Source organism: Chionomys nivalis, chromosome 19 (genome assembly GCF_950005125.1).
Source record: "Chionomys nivalis chromosome 19, mChiNiv1.1, whole genome shotgun sequence".
In the NCBI taxonomy this organism is placed as follows: Eukaryota; Metazoa; Chordata; class Mammalia; order Rodentia; family Cricetidae; genus Chionomys; species Chionomys nivalis.
The window spans coordinates 41,868,010-41,894,591 of NC_080104.1; the positions used below are offsets into that span (position 1 = coordinate 41,868,010).

At 51.2% G+C, this 26,582-nt stretch overlaps 1 protein-coding gene and 1 pseudogene across 1 annotated transcript in view; both read right to left on the reverse strand.

Moving 5' to 3' along the window:
- Positions 1 to 546: 546 nt before the first annotated feature.
- Adamts14 (ADAM metallopeptidase with thrombospondin type 1 motif 14) overlaps positions 547 to 26,582 on the reverse strand; it is a 66,278-nt gene continuing 40,242 nt past the window's right edge. The window contains exons 7-22 of the mRNA XM_057751309.1: positions 26,199 to 26,304; positions 24,208 to 24,351; positions 23,023 to 23,155; positions 21,740 to 21,853; positions 20,120 to 20,268; positions 17,070 to 17,245; positions 13,395 to 13,528; positions 12,944 to 13,067; positions 11,957 to 12,037; positions 8,993 to 9,156; positions 6,933 to 7,101; positions 6,409 to 6,541; positions 4,692 to 4,899; positions 3,422 to 3,551; positions 2,637 to 2,747; positions 547 to 1,137 (exon numbers count right to left, since the gene is read on the reverse strand). Of these exons, the coding sequence (XP_057607292.1) occupies positions 671 to 1,137; positions 2,637 to 2,747; positions 3,422 to 3,551; positions 4,692 to 4,899; positions 6,409 to 6,541; positions 6,933 to 7,101; positions 8,993 to 9,156; positions 11,957 to 12,037; positions 12,944 to 13,067; positions 13,395 to 13,528; positions 17,070 to 17,245; positions 20,120 to 20,268; positions 21,740 to 21,853; positions 23,023 to 23,155; positions 24,208 to 24,351; positions 26,199 to 26,304 (2,543 nt within the window). The 3' untranslated portion in view covers positions 547 to 670. The remainder of the gene's footprint in view (positions 1,138 to 2,636; positions 2,748 to 3,421; positions 3,552 to 4,691; positions 4,900 to 6,408; positions 6,542 to 6,932; positions 7,102 to 8,992; positions 9,157 to 11,956; positions 12,038 to 12,943; positions 13,068 to 13,394; positions 13,529 to 17,069; positions 17,246 to 20,119; positions 20,269 to 21,739; positions 21,854 to 23,022; positions 23,156 to 24,207; positions 24,352 to 26,198; positions 26,305 to 26,582) is intronic.
- On the reverse strand, positions 14,630 to 14,693 carry LOC130862480 (U6 spliceosomal RNA; annotated as a pseudogene).

Consider the following 26,582-nt stretch of genomic DNA (forward strand, 5'->3'; position numbering starts at 1 on the left):
TTGGGAGCTCAGTCTACAGCCTGGGGTCACCAGTGGTGACATCTACAAGGACAGAGTGAAGTCACAAAAGTGACTCCACAGTCACACAGGTGAACTGATGTCTGTCCGGGATGTCTGTCCAGGAGTTATTAGTGGCCCCCAGCTGAGAAGAGCCAGGCCTGAGAAGAACTCCTCTCCCCCTGGCCGACCCTGGGTCAGGGAAGCATCATCACTACTTCCATGCTAGCCTTTCCCTAGTCTGCCTTTGAGTAGCCCCACCTCCTCCAGTCCCCTTTGACCTTTGGGGAGAGTGGGGCTGTGCGGTCTCCCTGGTAGTCAGAAGTCACGGACAAGCAAGCATCTCTGTCGGGCCCGCTTCCCCCTCCCACCCCAACTCCCTCCCAGTGACTGTGGGAAGGGACGTTACTGAGCCTGGAGGAACAGATCTTAGGAGCCACTTGAAAGTGGGGTCCAAGCCCTGTTGGCTGAGGTATTTCTGGTTAGGGCAATCCCTGATCTCTCTCTTCCCCCAACCCTGTTAGGGGGTCAAGAGCGTCACAGCCCCAAACAGAACAAGACAGCAAATAATTTAAAAGGAGACCTGTGCTACTTCCTGTCCCCTCTGCTTGAGTCCTCTGAGCCAGGGTCACTGGACCACATGCAGAGTGTACATGTGACCAGAGGGACGGGTTCAAGTCACTGGGGAGGTAGCAGGAAGGCTGGTGCCTCCATGTCCTGGTTCCTCCCTAGACGGTCCTTGATCCTCAGAGGCCGTCACGGCAGTTTGAGTCCAGCCCAAAGGTGGTGGGGTAGCAGAAGAATTGCCCTCAAATGTTGTAGGGCTTAGCATCTGGGGAGTGAAGGGATGCTGAGTCCCTGAGGAAATCCTGTCCACCAGCCCTGGTAGCTGTGTGGGATGGCTTTGCCGATGATCTTCCACTCTGGTTGGCCCCTTTGAAGATTCCACATCCTCCTGGGTGGCCTTGGGTTCTGGCAAGAGACTCCCAGGAGTGGAGAAGGTGGGTAGTGTGGTCACATTGGCACTGGGGCCTGAGGTGCAAGATTCACAGCACAGCCGGTGGTAGCCAGGGATGGAGCAATAACGGTCCAGTACTTTCATCCGGCAGAAGATGGACCTGTCTCCCACACAGGGCTCCACTGCACATGCACCAAGACAGAGAGATGCCCATCAGGAGGGGACACTATGACTTGCTCCACCAGCAATCTTTCCTCCTCCTTCTGCCCTGGCTGGAATCGCTACATAACTCATTCCAGAGGGGTCATAGCTCCACCCAAGAGGACAGAACCCTTCCATAGGGAAGAGAAACTAAAGTGTCCCCCACCCCAGCATCAGCATCACTGGGCCCTTGATGGTGAGACTAGTTGTCAGGTTCTATGCAGACCTCTGGAGTACGGCAGCACTGCTTTAACAAATCCTCCAGTGCATGGGAAAACCCCGGGGCTATGGCTCTGTCTGGGTCAACCATATACTCGGCTATGCAGTTTTCATCAAGAAGCGCTATCTAGAGAGTCTGGGCCGGGGCCTGAAATTCTAGATCCAGCCAAGTGTGAGAACCCTGCTCTAGGAGGAAGCTGGAGCCCCTGCCTCTCCTAGCCACCTAATGATCCCTGCAGCCAATGACCTGGCTAAGGTCCAATGAGCTCACCTGTAACCAGGAGATCAGCATCCAGCCACTTGTTGGGGTACAGGTGGAATATTAATCCCTTACCACTAAATCTCAGTCAAGAACACTGAGGCTGAAGTGTTCTAAACTGTTGTGACTGGTCCAGGCACAGCTCTTTAGAGAAAATGTGATGGAGGGCAAGAGTTTGGGTTTGTACTAATTGGTGCTCAGGACTGCTGGGATCAGGAGTCAGCTCTGAAGCAGAGACAGTGGAAGCCGATGGCCTCTAGATGGTGCCAGAGCTCCAGAGCAAGAATCAGACCACCAGCTTCTGCTTTGAGGGATTTGCCCAGCCTTTTGGGAGGGTGGAGGGAGCAGGGAAGTCAAAGGGTTGCACAAGGTCACACCCTTTAACTAGATTTGGGTTCTGCTCTTCGTACAACTCATCTTGCTAGACTCCAGTTGGAGGCCCTAGAGAGAGGACTCTGGTAACCTAGGAAGGGAGTATAACATTGCAGGGGTACGCCAAGTCTTTATCCAGAGACACACTGGGAGGACCACAGGATGAGCTCATTGCTACCCCTGTGATGAGTTCACTGGAGTAGCAGAGGACGCTCACCCCATGGTTCATTCTCTCAGCTGCCCAGGAAAGAGTTCATATCTAGGACGGCAGACTCCAGAAGTGTGGACACAGACAGGATTCATAATTCAGAACCCTGGGGCATGCTTTACAGGTTTATAAAACAGGACACCGTCATAACAGTGGGACAGTACCTTGTCACCAAGCATGGCAATGTCTCTGCAGCAGAAGCCTATGTGATTTCCTTTTAGTCCGGATCAGGTTTGGTCACCATAGGAATAACAGCAAACTTACAACTCAAGGTGAATGGAATCACGGAAGAGGACACGGGGCCACAGCAGACCTTTCATGCTCTCTGAGGCCACCAGGCAAGCATTAGGTCTGTTCCACTGTCACTAAGCCCTGGGGTGCCTGAAAGGCTGGGGGAGAGGAGGACCAGAGGTGATGCTTACTTGTTGAAGTCAGGTTCGTGGGAGTCAGGAGCCTGGATTGGGGTTCCTGGTGCCCCACTTTGATCACAGGGTCCTGGACCGCGGCCTTCACTGTAGAGTTCTGGAGCCCTCCTGTGAACAGAAATGGAGATGTACTATACACAGCAGGTAGGCATCCCTTATCCAGAATGCTTGGGACCAGAAACACTACAATTTTAACAATTTCTCCTGCAATTTGGAATATTTGCCGACTTAATGAGAGCTCTTGGAGATGAGACCCAAATCTAAACATGGGGGCATCTGTTTCTTCTTCATTTATTTATATGTTGTTGTATGTGTACAAGGGTGGGTATGTATGTCCCATAGCATGTGCAGAGGTCAGAGGACAATTTGGAGAAGTCATTTCTCTGCTTGGGTCATCAGGTTTGGCAGCAGTGCCTTTCTCCACTGAGCCATCTTGCCGGTCCCATTTGCTTCTTACACATAAAGTGTGCAGGTAATTTTGTACGATGTTTTAAATGCTTCGGGGAATGGGATGCGGTTTGTGTATCAATGTGGAAGGGCCTGGGAAGGTCTTTTTTTCTTCCTCAAGGATGCTGGCTAACTGGGTATTATGGTTTGATCGCAACATATCCTACGCAGACAGTAATGCAATCTTCCATCTTTGGCAGCATGCCAGGGCTCCAAAAGTCTTGCGCTTTGGATTGGGATGCTCAACCTGTCTTTGGACTTAAGGGCCAGGATACGAGCTGTTGCAGGGTCATGGCCAGAGGGTCGGGCTGGGCCTCCCCATCCCATCTACTCACCTCCACAGGCAGGGAGGCTGCAGACCTGCACAGTGTCCGGCTTGACCCCCTCGCACTGCCCGAGGGCATTGGAACTGTTCCGGCACACTACCTGCCGTTGCTGGATGCCTTCCCCGCAGGTGGCAGAGCACTGTACAGGAGCAGGAAGGCCAAGAACCACACAATGCCAGGTGCAGGGTAGATAGGAGAGAGGGAAGAGGGGGCAGTAAACTCAGTGACAGAAAGGACCAAGAAGGCTGCTATGCGTTCCTTCATTTGACCAGACGGGTGTGCAAGGTCTGTAGCCTCGCCAGGACCCTGCCATTGTTGGGTTCTCTGGAGCCAGTATGATGAACGCTACCCAAGCTTGGGACTCCTTATATCTTTCCACAATTTGAACTGTGAATGCATCTCAGGAGAGGGCTTCTAGGACCCCATTCTATCAACTGCAACCTGTGTTCACAGTCTCCTCTCAATGCCCCATTTTCAACTATCTTACGTTTCATCCTGGCAGGCTCCTCTGTTCTGACTTACCACATGACACAACCTGGGGCTTCTAGGAGCCTGGTTTGCGGCTATCGATGCCACCCACACAACTTCCTTGCATCTGACACAGTCCTGACTGATAAATGGACTTGGGGGCACTGTAGGGGCAGGGAAGGGTCCCTGGGAAAGCCCTATCACCCAACGTGACTGGGTCACTTCTAGGCACTGCATAGACTCTCCTAGCAGGACGGGGAAGAACTTGTTCTGGGGCATGTAACTGTTGATCAAGACACAAGTGTCACAGAACCAAAGGGAACCAGGGAACACATGGCTCCTCCTCCCTTGTGCCCGTCACACCCCCCGTGATCCTTGCAAGTCCAGCTGTACTGGGTAACATCTGCCACTGGTTTGTTTGTCTGTCTTGCTCCCTCACTGGTCTGAAAGCTCCATGAGGGTAAGAGACCAGCCTGTCCAGGGACACTGGGCTTCCAGCCTTCCTTGAATAACATCTTGCATACAGCTGTTGCTCAATAAATATTTCTCGAACATAAGAATGTGCCTTAATTTGGTCATCTATGACATAGGGGCATGAATCTTAGAGGAGGTGAAAATGGAGGCAGGAGTCTCCATGAAGAACCATCACACGTGGTGTTCCTGAAGGTTGCCCTCCTTCCTTCTGAGAAATGTCAGATCAACTGTGGACCCAGAAACCCCTGCCCACGGGTACACCGGAACTCAGACTCCTCCCCTACCCACACCCATTTCTGTCCCACATGCTTCCACCCATTCTGCCAGGACCACTCACCTGGGACCAGGCTCCTGTCCGCCACTGGGCTGGGCAGGGCACACGGAGGCACGGCCTCTTGGCCTCTGGCCGGTTACCTAGGCAAGCCTTGGCTGGCATGGCCTTGCGGGTGCCGTTGGAGGGGGGCAGTAGGCATTGCACCCCCCGGGTCTGCAGCCCCAGCTTCCCACAGCTCCGGCTGCAGGCACCCCACTCTTCTGTCACCCACCTGGAGACAGACAGGACAAAGGCAGAGGGAGGTGGGACCATAAAGACACTTCTCCTTGGGGCTGCATCCCACCAGAGAAGACATGTGCTTCAGAATGCTGCTGCTTGCCTGGTTGGCCTCTGGGAATCTCTCTTGCTGTCTCCTTGGGTAAGGGGAAGGTACCTGTTTAAACCCTGGCCCCTCAGTTGTCCTTGGGCAGCTGTTAACTCCTCCAAGCCTCAGTTTCCCCATCTTTTCATCGGGATTGCTTTAGTCCTCCATAAAGAGTTCAGAGCTACCAGATGAAAGAACTGTACTGGATGCTGAGACTTGAGGATGCCCCCAAACACACCAAAGCCACACTTCTTGTAGATTTTCTCTCTGGTGAGGGCAAAGATTGCTCTCAGTACCCACAGGACTTCAGTGCCTGTAGTTCTGAAGAGGGGAGTCTGAAAACGTCTCATTCAGGGATGAGTTAGGTAGAGGGAAAAGGCCCCAGACTCCTTCACTTTTAGCTAACTGGGGTGGGAGGCATGTTCTCAAAGCCAATCCTTTTCTTTGAAGAATAAATCTTGCCAGGGATGGTGGCATATGCCTATAATCTCAGCACTTGGAAGGCTGAAGCAGGAGGATGGCTGGGAGTTGGAAGCTGGTCTGGGTTACAGAGCTTGGTTGGGGAAAACCCCACCCAGAATCTTAGAGAGTCAGCCCTGCATGCATGCCTCATGATCACAATGTAGGAAGTCTTATCAACGACTAAATAAATAAATAAATGGGGGGGTGGGGCTTCAGGACACAGACAGAGGGGATGACCCTATGTCCTTTCCTAGTTGTGCACCAGGGGAATCACAGTAGACTAATACTGGCTATCAGGTCTCACCCCAGCCCCAGATCACATGTCCTGAAGAGCCCCCAGGTTCCAGGGTATCCTTGTCCCCAGTCAGGGCTATTCCCAGGGAAGCAAGAATGTGAAGAAGACCCTCTGCAGTTTCCTTCCAAGCAGCTCCCCAGGCAGCACTGCCGCGGGCTGAGGGCACCAACCTGGAGTTCTTAAGCCCAGCTCAAGTACCTCCCTTCGTACTCTTTTGAATAATCCTAAAATCATGACCTTGGGCCCCAAATGCCTGTTCCTCAGGCTAGGGAATGTTAACCAGGGATTAGCTACACTGGGGGCTGGACTCTCAGTGACCGAGGAGGGAGAAGGCAGTAGACAGTATTCTTGCCTGGAGATAAGAGTCCCCTGCCTCACCAACAGAAAGCCCAGGTCCTAACAGTGAACGAATGCTAGTTGAGGCAAGGTGCTGCCATCCTCTTCCTGGCATTGGAGATTGGCAATGAAGAAACCCAACAGGGATGGCGGGCCATGGAGGGTGGTCACAGTGCCTGCTATGGGCTGTTATGTGTCCCCTAAGAACCTGGCTGCAGGCTTTCTGTTTGAGGAAGTGCTAAGTGTAGCAACTGAAGCTACCTTCCATGTGGGCCAGGGTGGAGAGAGGCAGAGGCCAGACTTTGCTCCCCTGGAACACTCACGTGGGCTGGGGACACGTGTGCTGGTTACAACGCCGTCGAATAGGCTTGGGCCTCTTTTTGGGGTCACACAGGTGCCGCTGCACCATGTGGTGGTCCCGGCGGCGCCGACAGCCATATTTAGTGAACTGGATTCCTGCAAAGATAGGGCTGCTGTGGGCCAGCTGGCCTCCTGCCCTGTTCTTGTCCTCAGGGGGACTTTCTATAGAGTCTATTTCCTCCTTGCCCCAGTGCTAAGTCCTACGCAAGTGCAAGTAACTTTATAGAGGGGCTCTTCCCGGCCTGTCAGCACTGGCTGAGAGAACAGTGGCTTTGCACAGCTGAACAGATAACCTGCCCTGCACCTTGCTCCCGCAAGCCCCAGCTCCACCCAATGCTCTGCTCAGAATGGCCTCTAGGCATGGGAGATCAGTGAGAAACTGAGTCAAAAGCAGTGACCCATCAAATGGAGGCACAGCTTCCTGACCGCTCCCTAGAATCTCTGTCTATTCTCCCCCACCCCCGCCGCTCCCCACAACAGCTGATACCTCCTCCACAGGCCTTGCTGCAAGGAGACCAACTCTTGAGAGCCCACTCATACGTGTCCGTCTCTTCCAGGAGCACGTTATTGCTCCCGATGAGGGGCAGCAGGTCCTCGTGGATGATGTACTTGTAGGCCAGGCTACCTCGAGGTTTACCCTCCACTGGGGGGAGCACCTGAGGGGAGACAAGAAGGAGGCAGCACAAGGCCAGAGGCAGAAGCAGGGCCAATGGGGTTCAAGGGGGTCAGAAATATGTTGAGGACTGGGCAGAGGGCCTGGGAAGTGCACGGTGGCACTGTAGCCCACAAACACTCCATGAGGGAATCTGATCACAGATTGACATGGGAGAACATACCTAACCACCTGAAACAGAAGCAGCCACTGCCCACAGCCCCTGGATTCCATAGTGCTCTTGGGTTTGTAATTGAGACATAACCCACACCATTAATCCAGTGACTGTTAGTACCTGGCTGGGGCAGGCGGTACAGTCACAAACTCCTACTCCCCAAGCACCTGCATATCCCAAACCCAAGAGCAGCCAGTACCAGGCCATGAGCCGTTTTCTCTTCCATAGACCTACATCCTAAGGGGGTAAGACCCATGGCCCAAGTCTTTGGCATCTAAACTGTCTGACTTAACCAGGCTGCCAGTGAGCAACCTTTTAAACCTTCCCTCTTTCCTCTTCCTCCCACCCCACTTCTTAGGTCTCACATTGCCCACATTGGCCGTGAACTCATGTAGAATGGGATGACTTTGAACTTCCGAACTTCTGATCACAGGGGTGAACCTCTAGGCCCGGTGCATAGGATGGAGCCTGGGGCTTCATGCACTCTAGGCAAGCATTCTACCAACCTAGTAACCTCTCCCCCAGCTTCCTCTCTCCCTTTTCACTTCCTTTTTTTTAAAGACAAAGTCTCATGTAGCCCACCTCCCAAGTGCTGAGATTATAGGCATGTGCTACCATGTCTGGTTATTTTTCTTCTTATATTTTCTTTTGAATTACATTCATTTGGGGGGGGGCAGGACTGGGGAAGGGGTGGATGCTATGAGTATGGAGGCCAGAGGACAAGTTGAGAAAGTGGGTTCTCCCCCTCCGCCATATGAACTCTGGACACTGAGCTCAGGTCACGAGGCTTGGCATTGGCACCAAGTGCCCTGAAGCAGGAACCATCTTGATGGCCCCCTTCTAACTTCTGGACAGTGTGTCCTTTAATGTATCGGTGTATCCAGGTTGGTGACGTCTAATGTGTTACGTCTATTCCTTTTGTTGCTTATCTCATTACTGAAGATCAGAACTTACCCATTTCCTTCTAAGAGTTACAGGCTACCATTCGTACATTTAGGTCTGTTTTGTGTTATCTGTATATGGCATTAAGTAGAGGTCTGGCTTCAACCTTTTACACATGAAAATCATGTTGTCTCAGCATCCTTTGTTGAGACTATTCACGCTCCCTCGACCGGCCTCGGTACCCTGAGCAAACATCAGCTGGCTCCAGGCACACAGGTGGCCACAAATACAAGGTGAATGGGAAGGATGAGTTAGATGGATTCTTACACCAACAGCCTCAGAATTTGCCCTCCGGAGCACAGCATGACCACTGAGGGCAGCACCAGGAACAAAGCCCATCCAAGGCCCCTGTTGTCAGCTCAGACTGATGTCATGGGGACAAAGCTCTTGTTGACCAATCTGCTGAATTACCAATTCCTGTTCCATGAGCCCTGGCCTAGGAATAGGAAAGGGGGCATAGGCACCAAGGGCTGCAGTTAGGATAATGGCCCTGTTCCTTTCTCAGAGGCTGGCACTGCCATGGTCTCTTCAGGCCAGTTGCCTTAAAGGTCCCAAACCACCTTAAGCCTCACACATGTTGCCATGCAACAATGCACAGGGATGCTGAGGGGTGCTGTGAGGACACAGGCACTAGCCCTAACTTCACAGGGCTGCCCTTCCAGACCCCGTTTCTCATGCCATGAAATCGAGAGCATGTAACTGCTGCATCTGGCCTCCCACACACCTGGAAAAACGGACACAAAGGACAGGAAAGGCCACTGCAGGCAAGGAGGCTCACCAGGACAGTGATGGCTTCCGGCAGGGGCCCGCTGGTCTTAAGGCTGTCCTTGGTCTCCTCCGCAGTGTGCTCCCACTCCAGTCCCAGGGCAGTGAAGGTCCTGCTAGAGGCTTCCTTGCCCTTAGGGTTGAGGATGAAGCTTCCGGTCACGTGGTTCTTCACCGCTGGCCAGGGAGAGGGGCAAGGTTTTCTATTGCCCTCTATAGAGGCCCCTGACTGACAGTCATGGCTTTCCCAGGAGGATCCCTCCTCAGGTTGCTTGTCTACTTAGCTCCCTGAGCACCCCCATCAGGGCCACCCAGGAGCCCTCCGCAAACCTGTCCCCCCTCTGGGTCCAGATGTACACCACTGACCCTTCATCACCTGCTGGCTTCTTCCACACTGACTAATGGCCACCTACAGTTATGACTCCGTTTAACCCTTTTAAAAAAAGCCCAGCCCTCAGTGTTGTCCCTGTAGGATCTATAGCAAAGCACAGAGCACAGGAGAGCAAGCTGTCCCCGTGCAGCCTCAGTTTTACCTTCCTTTAATCCCAGCACTCAGGAATCAGAGGCAGGCAGATCTTAGTGTGTTCGAGGCCAGCCTAGTCTACAAGAGCTAGTTCTAGGACAGGCACCAAAAGCTACAGAGAAACTGTCTTGAAAAACACAAATAAATAAATAAATAAATAAATAAATAAATAAATAAATAAATAAGCTTGACGTTTCTCATGTTACCAATAATAATCTAAAATGATAACTGAAAACATTTTTGTGATAGCTGAGCTGCCCAAGAAACATCCCATTTTACGTGTTTGTGATGTATAAATCGGAAGTAGCAGGACTTGGTGGCCTAACAGGCTGGAAAGGCCTCTGTGACATGCCACAGTGATAGTGTAGCCTTCACATCCTCCACAAGGGGGTCTGAGCACACACTGACATTGGAAAACACAGCCATCCCCTGAAGCAGAAGCAGCCACTGTCCACAGTAGACAGGCTGGGTTCCAATCTGCCCTCTTGGGTTTGTCATTGAGACGCAAGCCACACCGTGTAATTCGCCCTATTAAAGTGTGCAACCCAGTGATTGTTTGGCACATCTAATCATTATCACTGTGCAATCCCAGAATATTTTCACCACCACAAAAGAACCCCAGCGCACATGCTTATTCATTGCATTGCCCGCCCCCAGGCCCAACAGCCATGGATCTGTGTGATGTCTTCAGAGAGGAATCTCTTTTGGACATGTTTTTTTTTTTTGGATTTTTCGAGACAGGGTTTCTCTGAAGTTTTTGGTGCCTGTCCTGGAACTAGCTCTTGTAGACCAGGCTGGCCTTGAACTCACAAAGATCTGCCTGCCTCTGCCTCCCGAGTGCTGGGATTAAAGGCGTACGCCACCACCGCCCGGCTCATGCTTATTTTTTTGATTGCCAATTGGGTTTCAGTAAAGACAAAACCAAACCAAACAATAAAAACATCTTTCATATCGCATTCATGTTTTAACATGAACTTTTAAAATTGAAAATTTTTTTTTTTTTTTTTTTTTGTTTTTGTTTTTCGAGACAGGGTTTCTCTGTGGCTTTGAAGCCTGTCCTGGAACTAGCTCTGTAGACCAGGCTGGTCTCGAACTCACAGAGATCCGCCTGCCTCTGCCTCCCGAGTGCTGGGATTAAAGGCATGAGCCACCATCGCTGGGCTAAAAATGTTTATTTTTATTGGTGAGAGGAGCATATGCCATGGCCTAAGGGTGGGGGGATCAAAGGACAACTTTGTGGGCTCAATTTTTTTCTATCTTTATGTGGTATTCAGGGATCAAACTGTGGTCACTCAGTTTATGTGACAAGAGCCTTTATCTGTGGACCCATCTGAATGGCTCTTAACTTGAATGTCTATTTTACTTTATTCTGAAATAGAGTCTCACTATGTACCCCTGGCTAGCCTGAATTTGCTATGTAAACCAGGCTAGCCTTGAACTCGCAGAGATCCTTTTGTTTCTGTTTTCTGGGTATTGGGATAAAAGGTGTGCACCACTACCACCACTAAGCCTGGCCCTGACTTTTTAAGCTCAGTCTGTTTGGAGATTCTAATTTGTGTGTGTGTGTGTATGTGTGTGTGTGTGTATGTACATGCACATGTTTTTTCATGTATGTACATGTTTGTATATGTGTATACATGCATGTATGTGTATGGTTATAATGTGGAAGCCAGGGATCTTTGTCACAGTCTTCCTTAGTCACTACCTTATTTATCTATTTCCTCATTTTTGAGACCCTGCTACAGCAGATGGTCATGGAGCAGACATCCAGAAAATAGTCCCAGATTTGCTTGTTGGGGTCAGTCATGGCTCAGCCAACTGCCAATACCATCTCCACACTTCCTAGACCAAGTAGCTCCCAACTGACCCACCAGTTGCCAGTGTTTGCCTGTTTGGGTTCAGGCAACAGGAGGAGAACCACCCAGGCGAGCCACAGAACTGAGATCCCGTAAGAACTGCTGCTTTTCACCCTTATATTCTGGGTGGTTTGCAGGAAGCAAGAGCTGCCGAGCCCTTCCACAAACACAGCTTTTCTTAGAAGTCATCTGCTCACATAAGAAATCCGAACAGGCCGGGCGGTGGTGGCGCACGCCTTTAATCCCAGCACTTGGGAGGCAGAGGCAGGCGGATCTCTTGTGAGTTCGAGACCAGCCTGGTCTACAAGAGCTAGTTCCAGGACAGGCTCCAAAACCACAGAGAAACCCTGTCTCGAAAAAACAAAAAAAAAAAAAAAAAAAAAAGAAATCCGAACAGAAGTTGCTCCTAGTGGGAAGAGACTGGCCCTGAGGGATGGGCGTCTTTGCTAAACTCCCCTTTAGACCTTCGGGAATTTGAGTTAGAGGACAGTTCATCCATTCAGCATAAATTCAGGAATTAGGAAGGGTTGTCTTTATCTAAGTGTGGGAGGCCCCACCTGCTCTCTGGGACCCCACCCTATGCCCCCATGGCACTTACCAATGCGGTGGGGCATCTTCTCCAGCAACTCAATCTGAATGTGCCTGGCACCTGCTGGGATCTGCACCTGCTTGAGAGCCGCTGCCACCCAGGGGTATCCAGGAAAGAAAAGAGAGTCCTGAGAGGGTGGCTCCCTGCTCAGCACCCCACCCACCACACCCCACGCCACTAGGAACACTAGAACTTCTCAGTCATAGAACCTTTCAGAATACAAAAACACCCTTGGATGGAAACTGGGGTTGAGACCTTTACAAGGTCAGGGGGGCACATGAGATGCTGTGGCTCCAAGTGTCCTCTAAGGGTCCTCCCACGTGCACTGATGTCTCATGTGTAAGTTGTGTTTATTTTCCAGTCTTGGCCTCCTTTCTTTTCTGACCTTCGCTCCCCCCTCTTTCCTTCCTAAGCTACTGTGGGGATTTAGATGAAATCAGCCATAAGGTCCTACATGGCTCTCTAGGGCTGATTCAAAGCTTGGGGACAAGTCTTTCATGGTCACCAACCTTCCACTGCTTCACAGGGTGAGGCAAAGCTGTACACTCCCCCAAGGGGACCAGACTCACTCCACACAGGAGTCTAAAGGACTGGTCCTCTTCCACAGCGAGTTTGGTAAGGATGGAGATGGAAATGAAAGAACTCAAGGTACCAGAAACTCAAAACAGAAAATGTCCCAGACTTTGTTTTTAAAATGAGAATCGGAAATGAGTGATTCAGTCACGGCCAAGCCATTAATACAGTCTGACCCCCTCACTCCTACCAAAGGCCCAGGGTCAAAGAGATGGCTGGACACACGTCCTCTCTCATGTTATCTGCTCCTTTCCCAAAAGAGCTTTTTGAGCTCCTGGGCTCTGAGTCTTCGCTAGCATGCCAGAAGAGAAGGGACCAACCACGGGCAGTTCTGAGACGGTCTGCAGACAGGTTCTAGAACCTTCCCCTCCCCAGCACTGGTCAAGGAGAAGCACACACCCCCACACACCCAGCTGGGCTTACCTGCCTGCTTGGAGGCCTTCCCCAGGGTCCCCTTCACAGTCCTGCAGTGAGAGTTGTCCCCACCACAGACACCGCACTTGTCATCCGCCTTTATGGATCCCATTTCTTTGTCACAACCAAAGGGCTGGGGGTGGAGGTGAGGTCAGTGGAAGGAGGCTCCCCTGCCTCCACCTCTCAGGTCCCCTGGCTCCCTCCTGAGACTCCTGGCCCTGGCCAAAGGGGGAATCCTGGAACATGGGAACTCCCCAAAATGATCCCTGTGACCCAGGTGAAGAATTACCCAGTGTGGTGATTAATGAGTCTCAAATTGCCTTTCTTCCCTAACTGTGTAGGGCAGAAAGGGACCCCTCTGTAGCAGTCCTAGCTGTCCTTAAGAGTGGCAGGTGAGCAAAACCCATCATCCTGGGAACCAAAAGGTGGCAGAGCATGGACAGCTTGCAGGGATACCCACCACGCACTCTCCACGTGCACAGACGCTATAGGGGTCCCGATAGCTGCAGCGCGTTCCATCGTGGACCACTTGGTTCATAAATACCACATCTCCGGTGTCTACAGACTGGCAAATGAGCTCACACTTCTGGGCATCTGTGAGGAGACAGACACTGCTAAGCCCCACTGGGTCGACAGAAAGTGGGAGGGTTCAGGATGTTACCAGCATGTGATCTAGCCAAGAAGTCCGGGGCCAGCTCTGGGCAGGGATGGGAGCTCTGTCTGGGGGACAGGTTTAAGAGCCTTGCTGTGGCATTTATGGATTGGTCTCGTGACCGGAGGAGAATGTCTTGAGCCTTTTTGAGCCTCAGTTCCTTTATTTTCATGATTGCCGATCAGTAAAATGTATTAACAGCTTGCTGAGAAAAATCTATTGACAAACTACCAATCGTAAGCTAACACCTACAGCTAGAGAAACAGCTCAGCGATTAAGAATACTTGCTGTTCTTCCAGCAGACCTGCGTTCAATTCTCAGCACCTAGGATGGGCCGCTAACAACCAACTGCAACTCCAGTTCCAGGGGATCATCTGGTGTCTGTGGGCACCTGTATACACATTCGCTTTCATGAGTGTGTGCACAATTAAAAATAAATCATACACACACACACACACACACACACACACACACACCAACCTAGCAGATGCTCACTGGCTACCAGATCCTCCCAGAGCCCTTTCACACTTTGAGAAACAATAGTAAATGCCTGTCACAAAGACTTGATTCATCTCATTTCAGCATCCGAGTGAGGAAGGTTCTAGTGGGATAGGGAATACACTTATTTTTTAGCGACCCAGTGAAAAATTAGGGTCATTTACACAAACATCAGTGAGCGGTTACTTAGAGGAGCATGGGCAACTTACAGCTGCCACAACTACCTCACCCCGCTAGAAGACAACCTTAGTGTTTGTTCAGGAGCCAACCACTTTGGGTTTGTAGGTATGTGTGTATGTGTGTGTGTGTGTTGCATGCACGTGTATGAATGTTTAAGTATGTGGAGGCCAGAGATGGACATCAGGTATCTCCCTCAGTCACTCACCATCCAGTATTTTGAGACAGAGTCTCTCATTGAACCCCAAGTCCACTGATTTGGCTGGGATCAGTCTCCCTGCCCATCCCCACTAGTACTGGGGTTATGCATATGTGCCACGATGCCCAGCCTTTGTGTGGGCCTTGTTGTTGTTGCTATCTTTTATTTTAGGAGCCATGCTAATCTTCTCTGTATTGTTCTAATTTTAGTATATGTGCTGTTGAAGCGAGTACCCTGCCTTGTTTTTTGAGACAGGGTCTCTCATGGGATCTAGAGTGTGCCAATCAGTCTAAGTTGGCTGGCTAGTAAACCCCAGGGACTCAACTTTTCTATCTTCCTAGTGTTGGAATTTAAAATATATGCCATTATGCCTAGATTTATCTTTTAAAAAAAGATTTAAAGACTTATTTTTAAATTTGTATGTGTATGGGTATTTTGTCTGCACATGTGTGCCATGTGTGTGCAGTGCCCATGGAGGCCAGAAGAGGGCATCAGATCTCCCTAGAATTGGAGTTACAGATTGATGTTAGCCACCAGTGGTGTAGGGAATCAAACCCGGGTTCTCTAGAAGAGCAGTTGGCATTCTTAAACTCTGAGCCATCTCTCCAGCCCCAGACTTACCTTTTTAACGTGGAGTCATTGAACTTCACACATTTGCAGAGCAAATACTTCACCAACTGAACTATGTTCTCAGCTCTCCTCCCCAACCCCAAGGGGTACTGGGAATCAAACCTAGAGTCTCAGGAATGCTAGGCAAGTGTTCTACCACTGAGCCTCACCCCAGGCCAGGTTCTACTGTACAGAGGAAACATGGGATCAGAGGCTAAGTCATTTGCTTAAGGCCACACATGGAATGGCTCAGCCAAGTTTCTAACTGCAAAGTCACTTGGATCTTGCTTTGGCTCTGCAGCCTGGCCGGGCACACCAGCAGGAGAACTGTATGTCCCAAAGTAAAAAATGTTCCCTTCTTTCTTCCAGCTGACAATGTCCTAAAAAGGAAGTTGCAGAGAACACATAAACAGTAGCTGTGTTTCTTAGAAAAAATGAGGTTGGGGGCTTAGCTCACTTCCTGGAATTGGTCTAAGTTCTGGGAAGGCCTGAGGTCCAGCTGTTCCTCAACCTTCTTGCCCTTCCTGCCCAGGCCTCTCTGCTTAGCTCCCTTCCCAGTGACCTGCAGTCCATCCCGAAACCCGTCCTAAAGAGTCCAGCCAGCGTCTGCTCCTCTCTCCAAGCTCCCAAGACACTGTCACTCCTTGTCTTCCTCACACAGGACTCCAGTATGGAGTCACAACAGCTAAGACCACTTAGAGAACCTGCTTGGGAGTCAGATTTCCAATGAGGCCTGAGTCTGAGAGCTTTACCTCCAGGTGAGAAGCGGGGTCCTTGCAGTGGGCCCAGCAGGCAGGTGTCTGGGCATCTGTTAGAGGCAAAGGAGTGGTGAGCTCCCCAGAGTGGGAGGCATCCAAGCAGAAGGAAGTCCCGGCCCACTCCTGAAAGGGCAATGCTGAGAAGTCTGGGGCTCTGAAGTCCCTTGCAACCTGAGGAATCTCCCATAAGCCTGAGTCCAGGAGCTCAGGATGGTGATGCCAACTGGAGCTTGGGAAGCCACTGTTCTCACAGAAGCTGCCTGGGATCCAAGAGGTGGGAATCACGGCAGCAAAGCCCTTCCAGCCTCTGGCCTGAAGAGCCAGGCAACCTGGCCATTCCTGGTCTAAGGCTGCAGCGGGAGCTCTCACCGGGCATGCAAAGACTGGGGGGTTGGTTTCAGTGTGATCCCAGCACCATGCCCTCCAAATCCTAAGGTCTCTCTCTGTCTATTCTAGGGCAGCCTGGGGTGGGGAAACATGAGGATCCCTCAGGTTCCCACCCTCCTGCTTTTCAAATGACCTTCAGTAATGGCTAAATGAATGCTTTACCCATGATAACTCGAAGCCTGGCCTGCAGTGACTGAAGCTCTTCTGGACACAGTACTACATCCCTGGAGAGTGACGAGAGCCCAGGGACCACACATAGGTGTCCCAAGACTTTGAGACACACTCCAGGAAGTAAACTAAGTCTTTGCTTTTCTCTCCCTCCTTCCCTCCCTCCCTCCTTTCCTTCTCCCCCCCTCTCCCCCTCTAGTTTTTTGAGATAGTGTCTCACTATGTATATTTTGGCTGGTTTAGAATTCCCTATATAGACCAGGCTGGCATTCAACTCACAGAGCCCTGCCTGCCTCTGCCTCCTGAGCGCTAAGATTAAAGGTGTACACCACCACATCTGGGTAACTTTTTCTTCAATGTTCTCTGCAGTCCCTTTTCTAGGGTAGATACCTTTTTATACAGGTAATGAAAAATATCTGAAAGCCATCCAGCTCTGTGACCAGCTATCAGCATTCCTGGAGAGGGGGACCCTTCCCCAAGTTGCTTGCCTTAAAAGCATACACACCAGGGATGGTTGGCCTCAATGATAATGGCGGCTCTGGAAGTACAAGACACTCAGGCATACCCAAAGGACTTGGGTGCGTCTGCCCACCAGCTCCCTGTGGCACCCCAGGTCCTTGTGCCTCCATAGGTGGGAGAACAGGAGCAGGCACATGCTCCAGAGCTGGGCAGAGCGGGACCACTCACCATCTTCAGGCTCGTAGGGCAGCCAGCTGTGCTTGGCATTCTGGTGGATGTAGTAGGAGTTGCGCTTGGCACACTGCTGGGCCCGGAAGTCCTCGTAGGGCCCAGGACAGTCGTCACTGTTGCAGATCTGGTACTCAAACATGGGTCCTGGGCATGGGCGGCCTCCATAGGCTGGACTGCAGTGGCAGAGAGACCAGGTGGCCTGGCTGTCTGGGAAGGCTGGGAAGAGGGGAGCTTCCTACACGACACTGCGACACTCAGTCCTGTGGTAGCCGTGGGAGACCTCCACTGACTTGTCCACTCTGTAGTGACCAGTGTTGGGTCTGCTGAACTCAAGGCCTTCTGAACTGATTTTCTCCTTTCTTTTCTTTCTGAGACAGGGTCTCATATAACTCAGGTTGGCCTTGGACTATGTAGCTGAAGCTGGCTTGGACCTTTGGGTCTTCTAGCCTCCACCTGCAGAATATTGGGAGGTATTTGCCATCATATCCAATTTATATGATGGCAGGGATTGAACCCAGGGCTGCATGCTAGGCAAGCACTCCACCAAGGGAACTACAGTCCTAGCCTCTCCAGACCCTCTTTCTCCTGGACTATTTCACCTGCAAGAATAGAGCTAGCTCCTATCTCCCTGGGAGACAGGGGGCAGAATGACAAACAGATACAGGGACTGGCTAGCCCTCCCCACCAGTCAGCCATCAGTCCTGCTTATTCTTCAAACCCCTCCAGTCCTTACTGCAGACTGTGTGTGGATAGTCAAAGACGAGGAGTTCTCCACATCCACTTTGTCTCATAGCCTAATAAACTAAGGAACAGCCCAAGAGACTTGGGTTTTGAACCAAAAGAGTTGATATTCTCATCCCAATCCTGTGGCCCTGGGTCAGTCACTTGGCCTTGCTATGCCTTGATTTCTCCCTTGAAATATGGGGCTAGCCTAACTCACCTCCTGCTGTGACACAACAGAGTAGGTAGAGCAACCAGACACTCTTCCCCCATTAGGTCAAGAGGATTAGAAAAGACTATCAATACTGGAGCTGGCAAGACACTCGGTGGTTAAGAGTACTGGCACCTCTTGCAAGTTCAATTCCCAGCACCCACATGGCAGCTCACAACTGTCTGTAACTCCAGTTCTCAGAGATCTGATGCCCTCTTCTGACCTCTTTGGGCACTGCAAACACATAGTGCCCATACATACACGCAGGCAAAACACATAAAATAAAAGTAAATCTTTTTAAAAAGCCTATTAAGCCGGGTGTGGTGGCACACACCTTTAATCCCTAGCACTTGGGAGGCGGAGGCCAGCCAAAGTTACCAAAGTGAGGTCCTATCTCAAACAAAACAAAACAAAGAAAGAAAAACCTATCAGTATAAAGTATCCATTTATAGGATGCAACAGTTCCCTGCACGGAGACACTAGGAGAAGTCCAGGCTTACCACCTGAGCACATAGCATCCTGCACAGTGTTGAGAACGCTTCCAAACAACACCAGCTGTTGCCTCTGGAGTATTTAACCCACACTCTGGTGCTGAGCACACATACTATTCCATTTAAGGCGCATATAACAAAAAGCTATTACTACAGGAAGCTTACTAAATGGTAGCTGTGATCGAAGGGATGAATTGCTGGCACATGCAAGGTGGTTTATCAGAGTTGGCACCACTATGCTTTCCTGCCACCCTGGCTGCAGCGACTCCCAGAGAGGAAAATTACAAGGAAGTCCATGCCGATGGTCATTCGTGCAGCGTGGTTAGCAAAGATATTGGTTGCCCTGGAGGCAGTGAGCCACCAATCCTCGCAGGTAAACAGTGCGCCACCATTAACCACTGTCTCTTTTTTTCTCTTACCGCATGTGCGTGAGTGTGTGGTGTGCATATGTGGGATTACAAGTGTATGGATGTATACGTGTGTGCATGTGTGCGGTGGCCCAAAGTTGACACTGGGTGTCCTCTTCACTTCCCACTTCATTTATTGGCCCTTCACTGATCTTGCTGGTTCTGGCTAGTCTTCCCAGCCACTTTGCCCTGGAAACCCTGCATCCTCATCTCCCCAGTGTTAGGATTATGAGCAGTCATCGTCACGCTTGGTCAACTTTTATGTAGGTTCTAGGGAATCCGAACTCCAGTCTAGCTTGCATGACAAGGACTTTAGTCACCAAGCCCCAAATGACTACTATGTCTAAGGGCTCTGGATCCACTGTGGCCCAGTGACCTATTATTATGAATGTTTATTATGCTACCTGGTACAAGGATGGCCTCAGCCAGGCCCTGTGGTAGTCCCCAGACCAGTGGACTTGTGGCGGCTTCATCCAGTTTACCCATTCCTCATTAGGGGTTCCTAAGCGAGCAGTTTTATTCTGGGAGATGAGGACTGTGGGGAACCGGGGCTTGGACATTCCACAGCTGTGACATAGGGGAGGGGATCCTACCAAGATGACGAAAGGGACAGACAAGTGGTGGGGAATGAAGGCACTGGTGTTAGACAGAAGTAGTTAAAAAAAAAAGGAAAGCCGGGCAGTGGTGGTGCACACCCTTCATCCCAGCACTCAGAAGGCAGAGGCAGGTGGATCTCTGTGAGTTTGAGGCCAGCCTGGTCTACAAGAGATAGTTCTAGAACAGCTACAGTTGTTACCAAAGAAACCCTGACTCCAAAAAAAAAAAAAAAAAAAAAAGGAAAAGTAAGTTTGTAAGTTTGTGTATGTGGCAGAAAGCAAACCTATGGTGTGTAATGCATTGAAACTAGTGTTTACTCTGACTTTGGGAAAGATTGGGTGGTGGGAGGTCTTGAGTACCTGGCAGAGTCCTGGGCCCACCCACTCTCTCTAGGGACTCCTCTGGATATGACAATTTGAAACGTGACTTCAGGCACATTTCTGGAAGTCAGCCCCATGGCTCACTAGCAAATGCAGGTAGGAGAGACCTGCCTTGCTCCAACATTCTGGGTTCTTACCCAGAAATCACTTGACTGCCTGTAGGGGCTGCTCCCCTGTACCCCATCCACTACCTTCCCCTCTGAGTGTCTCTCCTCTGCCCACCTCAGTCCACTGCACTCACGGAGGGTTGTCGCAGCTCCGGCTTCGGGAACGCACTCCACCTCCACACGATCGAGAACATGAACCAAACTTGGTCCAGGAACTCCAACCTCCATCCTGGCCGTAAGTTTGCTCTGGTGACTTCCAGATACAGTGACCCTTGAAGCACCACTGGGGTAGAACAAAGGGCCTACGGTCACCTTGGGCCACTGCAGTGGAGCCTACAACAAAGGTGTCCCTTGGGGCACACAGCATAGCTGATAGATACCACGGCAAGGCCAGAAAGAGAGAGCCATTAAGAGATTAGCCTGGGGAATGAACTGGACAGGATCCCAGTCCTACTGGAATACAGGTAGCTGAGCCACCTCAAACAAAAGGCTTGCTGTCCTGGGTGTAGCCATCTTTCTCCAGTGCACACACAGCCCTCCAGAAACAGTAAACATTCATTATCCAATGATAATGAATGGGCTACTATTTCCAGCTCACCCTGTCTGGTGTGGACGGTTGTCTCACTCTGTCTGAAGCTGACCTGTTCCCTGAAATGCCCCCCTAGAGACCATAAACGTGTATGAGCCAAGTCTGTGGCCTGTAGCCAAGGGATAGACTCTCAACAGCCTGGGTTTGAATCCCAGCTCAGCTGTTACGAGATGCATGTGGCCTCTTCACTTTACTAGAGCTCAGTTTACTCATTGGTTAAACTGCCCAAAGAACTGAAGGTTCAGGGCTGGGTACTCAGACAAGGCCTAAGGTGAATAAGCTCTTCCATTTTATCACAGGGGGTTGGGGGAAAATACAGCATTTTCTGGATGTTTCTCAAGAGATGAACTGTTCATCTTGGAGTCCCCTATTGGGGACTGTGCTTCCCCAGACACCTGTGCTTCACCCAAACAGTTGAGCCAATCTTTTAGGGTCCTGAGATGCTCACAGTGAAGGGTTCTTTACAGATTACCATGGCCACTCATTCTGAGTGTACAACTCAACATCTCCACAATCCAAAGTGCATCGAACTTCAGAACATTTTCACCACCACCCCCAAAACTCCTCTGTACCCGTCAGCGGCCACCTCCTATTCCAGTAGTGGAATTTATAAAGTCCCTCAAATGATGTGTAGCCAAGATGGAGACCCACTGGCTAACTGCATGCAGCGCTATGACTGGGAGGGTATGCAGCTTTAAAGAGGACTGCTTAGGGCTCTCGGACTGGACAGGGATTTCCCTGCACCATGTAAGCCCAGAGAAGCAAACACACACCCAGAAACACATGAAGAGCGGGTTTCAGAAGAGGAGAGAAGAGATGTGGGGTGGGGGAGAGGCACCAAGGAGCAGGGGAATAGGTGGGATAGGTGGAGTCCCCCCTTTATTTCTCTTTGTCAGTCACTTGCTCTGTGGCCTGACCTTAACCCTTTTGGGATTCAGTCATCTCATCTAGGCAATGTGAGGAATTGAGCTTGCTGTAGCTCAAGGGACCGTGCTAAACCAGGCTGACCGTAGAGACCAAAGGAGAACGAGCAATGTGAAAGCAAGGGAGTCATAAGAGGACTCTAGGCATGTGTGCCATCTATGGAAGCAAGGTCCTGACACCTATACCCATGTAAGGTACAGATACCTTAGGAGGCCCACGCTCCACAGCCCCACACAGGTACCTTGCCCGGTGCGCACTCCGTCCCGTCCAGTGGGGGCCCCTTCTTGGTCTTGCAGAAATATGGGTTGTCAGGATGGCTGCACCACAGCTGCTTGCAGGGCTCGAAGGTCCTGAACTGTGAGGCAGGGGGATGAGGTAGGTAGTGACAGAGAAGAAAGGAAGGAAGCCATGTGGATGCTGGGATCCAAGACACTACAAGGTAACCAGAACCTCATGTACCATCAACTCTGCTCAATCCTAAATGCCAACGGCTCCTGGACCTCCTCTGTGCTCTCCTACAGCCTGAGAAGGAGCCCTTCCCAGTGCACATACCCTGACCTCTCATCATCCTTTACAGAAGCTGTTTGGGGGCTCCACAGAGGTCTGGGCCCAGGATGCCATTCATCCGTGGGCATGTGGGGGATCTTGAGGGGAGGGGGAACCGTGTGAAGTTCAGACTCCCCCCTCTCCTTCTAATATGGACAATCAGTGAGGTCAGAGGTCAGTCACCTTGTGATCCAAATCGGAAGGGCACCCCCAATTTCCTTACTACTTTCTTAGCATCTCCCTTAAGGCAAACAGCACTCCCACAAATACAGCACTTGGGTACCGAAGTCCACACCCTGTTCTTCAGCCCCAATGCAGTATTGTATAACCACACAAGGGTTCCATGCTACCAAACAGAGCATCCATCCTATCCTGCAGAGGGGAGGGGAGGGAGGCTTCATTCTCTGGGTTTAGATATAAAGTCCTAACGCCTCAGAAACTTGTTCTTTAAATGCCCCTGCCCTGAAATGTCCTCTTGTGAGACTCTTTGGGATCAACCTAAGGGTCAGCCATTGACCTGTCCTGAGGAGCAGGACCACGGTTATGCTCTTTGGTATCTGCAGCCTCCAGCAGGAGGATGAAGACGTGGGCAGACCCCATGGAGAGGCAACTTTCAGATACAGGGCTAAGGAGACAGAACACCATGCCCACTACAGTGTCCAGAGGTGGGAACTCTTCTGACCCAGCCCCAGCCCCTGGCCTGACACCTGGCTGGACTACCTCATAGGTAAACTCCTCAATGGACCAGACCAGTCAGGGCATCGTGGCTGCTTGCCCTCCTTGCCTCTGTGCCCAGGCCTCTCTTATCTACATGGCTTGAAGTGAGGACTAGATGGAGTCTTCACCCTGCCCCCATCTCTTCCCAATGCGCTGGAACCAAGCCGGCAAGCCCGTCTCTGTGCCCACTGCTGGCAGGATTGGCAGTATTCTATAAAGCAACAGCCTGGGTCGTACTCGCCTGGCACCCAGTCTACTCACAGCCAAGCAGGTGTGGTACCCAGTGCCAAAGTCGAAACGGCACTGCTCGTCCATGGAGTAGTCGATCCCGGGCAATTCAGGGGGCTGGGGCCAGGTGCGCTCAAAGGGATCATCAAGGAGGCAGTCGTAGGAACTGTAGTGGGAACAGGGGAGGTGAGGCAGCCTGAGGGTTAGAAAGCCCAAGCCTTTCATTCCCTTCTCAGGCGGGGGCTTTTAATTAGCAAGGAAGGCCATCCCAGGTTGGGGCTTTTAACTATCAAGGAAGGCCTCCAGGAATTTGTGCCCAGTGTCCTGGGCCCCAGCTGTCTCTTCCAATGGGGATGGCCTGTCACAGCATCCCTCTCCCTCTGTGACATGAGGATTCCAGGGGCAAGGGTCCCAAATCCTGGCTAAAGAACTCAGAGTGGGGGCTGGAGAGATGGCTCAGTGGTTAAGAGCATTGCCTGCTCTTCCAAAGGTCCTGAGTTCAATTCCCAGCAACCACATGGTGGCTCACAACCATCTGTAAAGAGGTCTGGCGCCCTCTTCTGGCCTTCAGGCATACACACAGACAGAATATTGTATAATAAATAAATAAATAAATAAATAAATAAAAAAAAAAAAAAAAAAAAAAGAACTCAGAGTGGATTGAGCTGGCCTCCAGATTCAAGGGTCATCCTTGCCCTGTCCTTCAGGGCAGCGGCAGGATTATGTTCCCTGGTGACTTTGGCCTCATAGATATAGCTGATAGTTGGCTTTGGGTATTGGTTTGCACACATAACACGGTGCACTCTGGATAAGATTAGGAGTGGACTTGTGGACAATCTGAGGGAACACTGCCTGAGTCAGAGTGTACCCACCACACAGAAGGCATGCTGGGAAGGCAGTCCCAGCCAGCTGCAATGGAAGGTCAGTGACCGGTGTCCCTGTCTCTGTCTGCTTGGAACACCTGTCCTACACCTCCTCAGGCCCTCCCCACATCCCTGTCTCTGGGGCCCTGGGGGACTGAAGCTCCCCTCGCTCCCCCTGCAGCCCACTTAATGAACACAGATTCCTAGGCCCAACCCACAGAGAACTCTAGTTAGCACCTGGGTAGAGTAGGGAACCCCAGTTCTTAATAATACTCCCATGCTTTGGGTCCCTTGGTCACACGGAGGTGGGCCTGCCACTCATTCCCATCCCTTCCCTGGGGTGGAGGGAACCTACGGGAGGTAGCGGCTGAGCTCCAGCTTGCTGCAGCGGGACCAATGGAACCGGTGGAAGGCGGCCTGCACCAGGGGTGCCATGACGCTGCCTAGGCTGGTCTCATCGTCACAGCCATTCCCCTGGCCATCATGCTCCATGCCAAGCCTAGAGGGCAAGGGAAAGTCATACTGTAGATCCTGACCCTGGACCCCAAACAGCAGACACTGCCTTGACTGGGCCTACTAGCCTCAGCCCCCTGACCATGCCTCTGCTCCTCTACTCCCCTCCTGGAGACCCACCCCTCCCTCAGACCCTAAACACATCCTTCCAGCTCTTGAGTATGACCCATCTGGGACACCAATGGCCACTCACTCTTCCCATCATTCCCGTGGCCCAGGCCTATCCACGTCTCCGGAAACACACAGTCCATGGATAGGACTGAGGAGGGTGTGTATTCTGTTCCCCCTGCACTACCCCCCATGTGGCTGGCACCAAACTGGCAGGCCCATCCCCCGGGGTCATTGCCTGTTGGATAGAAGGTCCCTGAGGGGGCTCCTGTTGCATGACCCCAGCTCCAGCTGCTACATCCATGGCTTAACCTCCAAAGCAGGGGCCACTTGCTCTGCTACCAACAGCTCTTGCCTTGTCCCACAGAAAGGCCTTGGCCTATAAGGACCAGGCTCGTTAAGTTCTACCTAGTAAGCCTCACTTTTCAAATCCCTCAGTGTGGGAACGTCTCAAAACCCTACAGAGCAAGTTCCAGGACAGGCTCCAAACACTACACAGAAACCTTTCTTGAAAAACATTTTTTTTTTTTTTGTATTTTTCGAGACAGGGTTTCTCCGTAGCTTTTGGTTCCTGTCCTGGTACTAGCTCTTGTAGACCAGGCTGGCCTCGAACTCACAGAGATCCGCCTGCCTCTGCCTCCCGAGTGCTGGGATTAAAGGCGTGCGCCACCACCGCCCAGCTTGAAAAACATTTTTTTAAAAACTCAAAAAACAAACAAAACAACTCTCCTCGATGAACAGGTGGTGATGGTGCACTCTTTTAATCCACCACGTGAGAGGAAGAGGCAGGCAGATCTGTATATGTTCGAGGCCAGTCTGATCTACACAGTGAGTTCCAGGCCAGACCACATAGTGAGACCCTGGAACAAACAAACCGACCACCCCTCCCTCTGGGTAGGATTCTGCATATAGAAGACACCTATGAAAGTTTCAACGGCAAACTTTGCTCTTTAAACTGGTATTTAAGACTAAAGCCCAACACCCCTAATTTCTGCCAGTGACTTCATTGACCCTTGACCACTAGATGGACACGGCATAGACCTCTAAGCTTGACCTTGCCTCTCCGTAGGGAGGGGCCTCTACTTGGGAAAGAGTGGGTATCTCCAGGCAAACCAGCAGCACATAATAGGTGCTCAAGAAATAGTGAACGAAGCCAACTGAGGAGGTGCACAATCACAATCCCAGAATATGGGTGATCTGAAGCAGAAAAATCCAGAGTTCAAGGCCACCCTCAGCTAGTCTGAGACTAGTTCGGGCTATACGAGACCCTGTCTCAAAAATACAAACACAAACAAATGAATAAAGCAAATACTGGCGAGGGAGAGAATATGTATTCTAAACAGCATCCGAGTCCACAGAACTGTCTGCCAACCCCAACTGGCTTACTGCCTGGCCTCAAAGTGTGCCTGTTTATGGTGGGCTTGGGCCAGCGCCTCAGAGGGCACGAGCCAGGGTGAGCTGGAACTGGTCTCTAAAGGACACTGGGGTAAAGACAAAGTGGAGAAACAGTAAGGATAGAGGCCACCCAGACAGCAGGTCCTGCTTAGGACAGGCATTCTGCCACCAGCCTGACAAAAGCCAAGGCACATGTGGTCCCCACAGCCATGGCGCTGTGTCCTGCTCTGGGCAGCTGGTAGTTATCATCTGACCTTGTTCTTTTATGTTCAGGCCCCCTCTGAGCTCAATACTCGGCCCATAGCCACCCACCCACCCCATTCTACTTACACGTGACCAGTCTCATGAGCCACCACAAAAGCTGAAGAGAAGCCGTCCTCATGGTTGAGAGCACAGCTTCTTAGGGGATGGCACATACCAGTGACAGGTGCATACCCTGCCAGGGAAAAGGAGAGAGGTCACCATAGGCAGGTGAGGTGGGATGTGCTGACCTGTGTGCCCAGCCTGAACCATGCAGAGACATCCCAACCTGGTAGGTGCCAGAGGTTCCCGGAGAAGAGAGGTTCTCAAAAAAATCTCTCCCCAGAGAACAAAGGCCTGTTGCTACCGTGTCCCAGTTTTAGAACCTGTTCTTAGCCTATAGTTTTCCACATTCTGAACAAGTGGAACTTCCAGGTGAGACCCAAGCCTGCCCATATGCTAATTCTGTGAGCC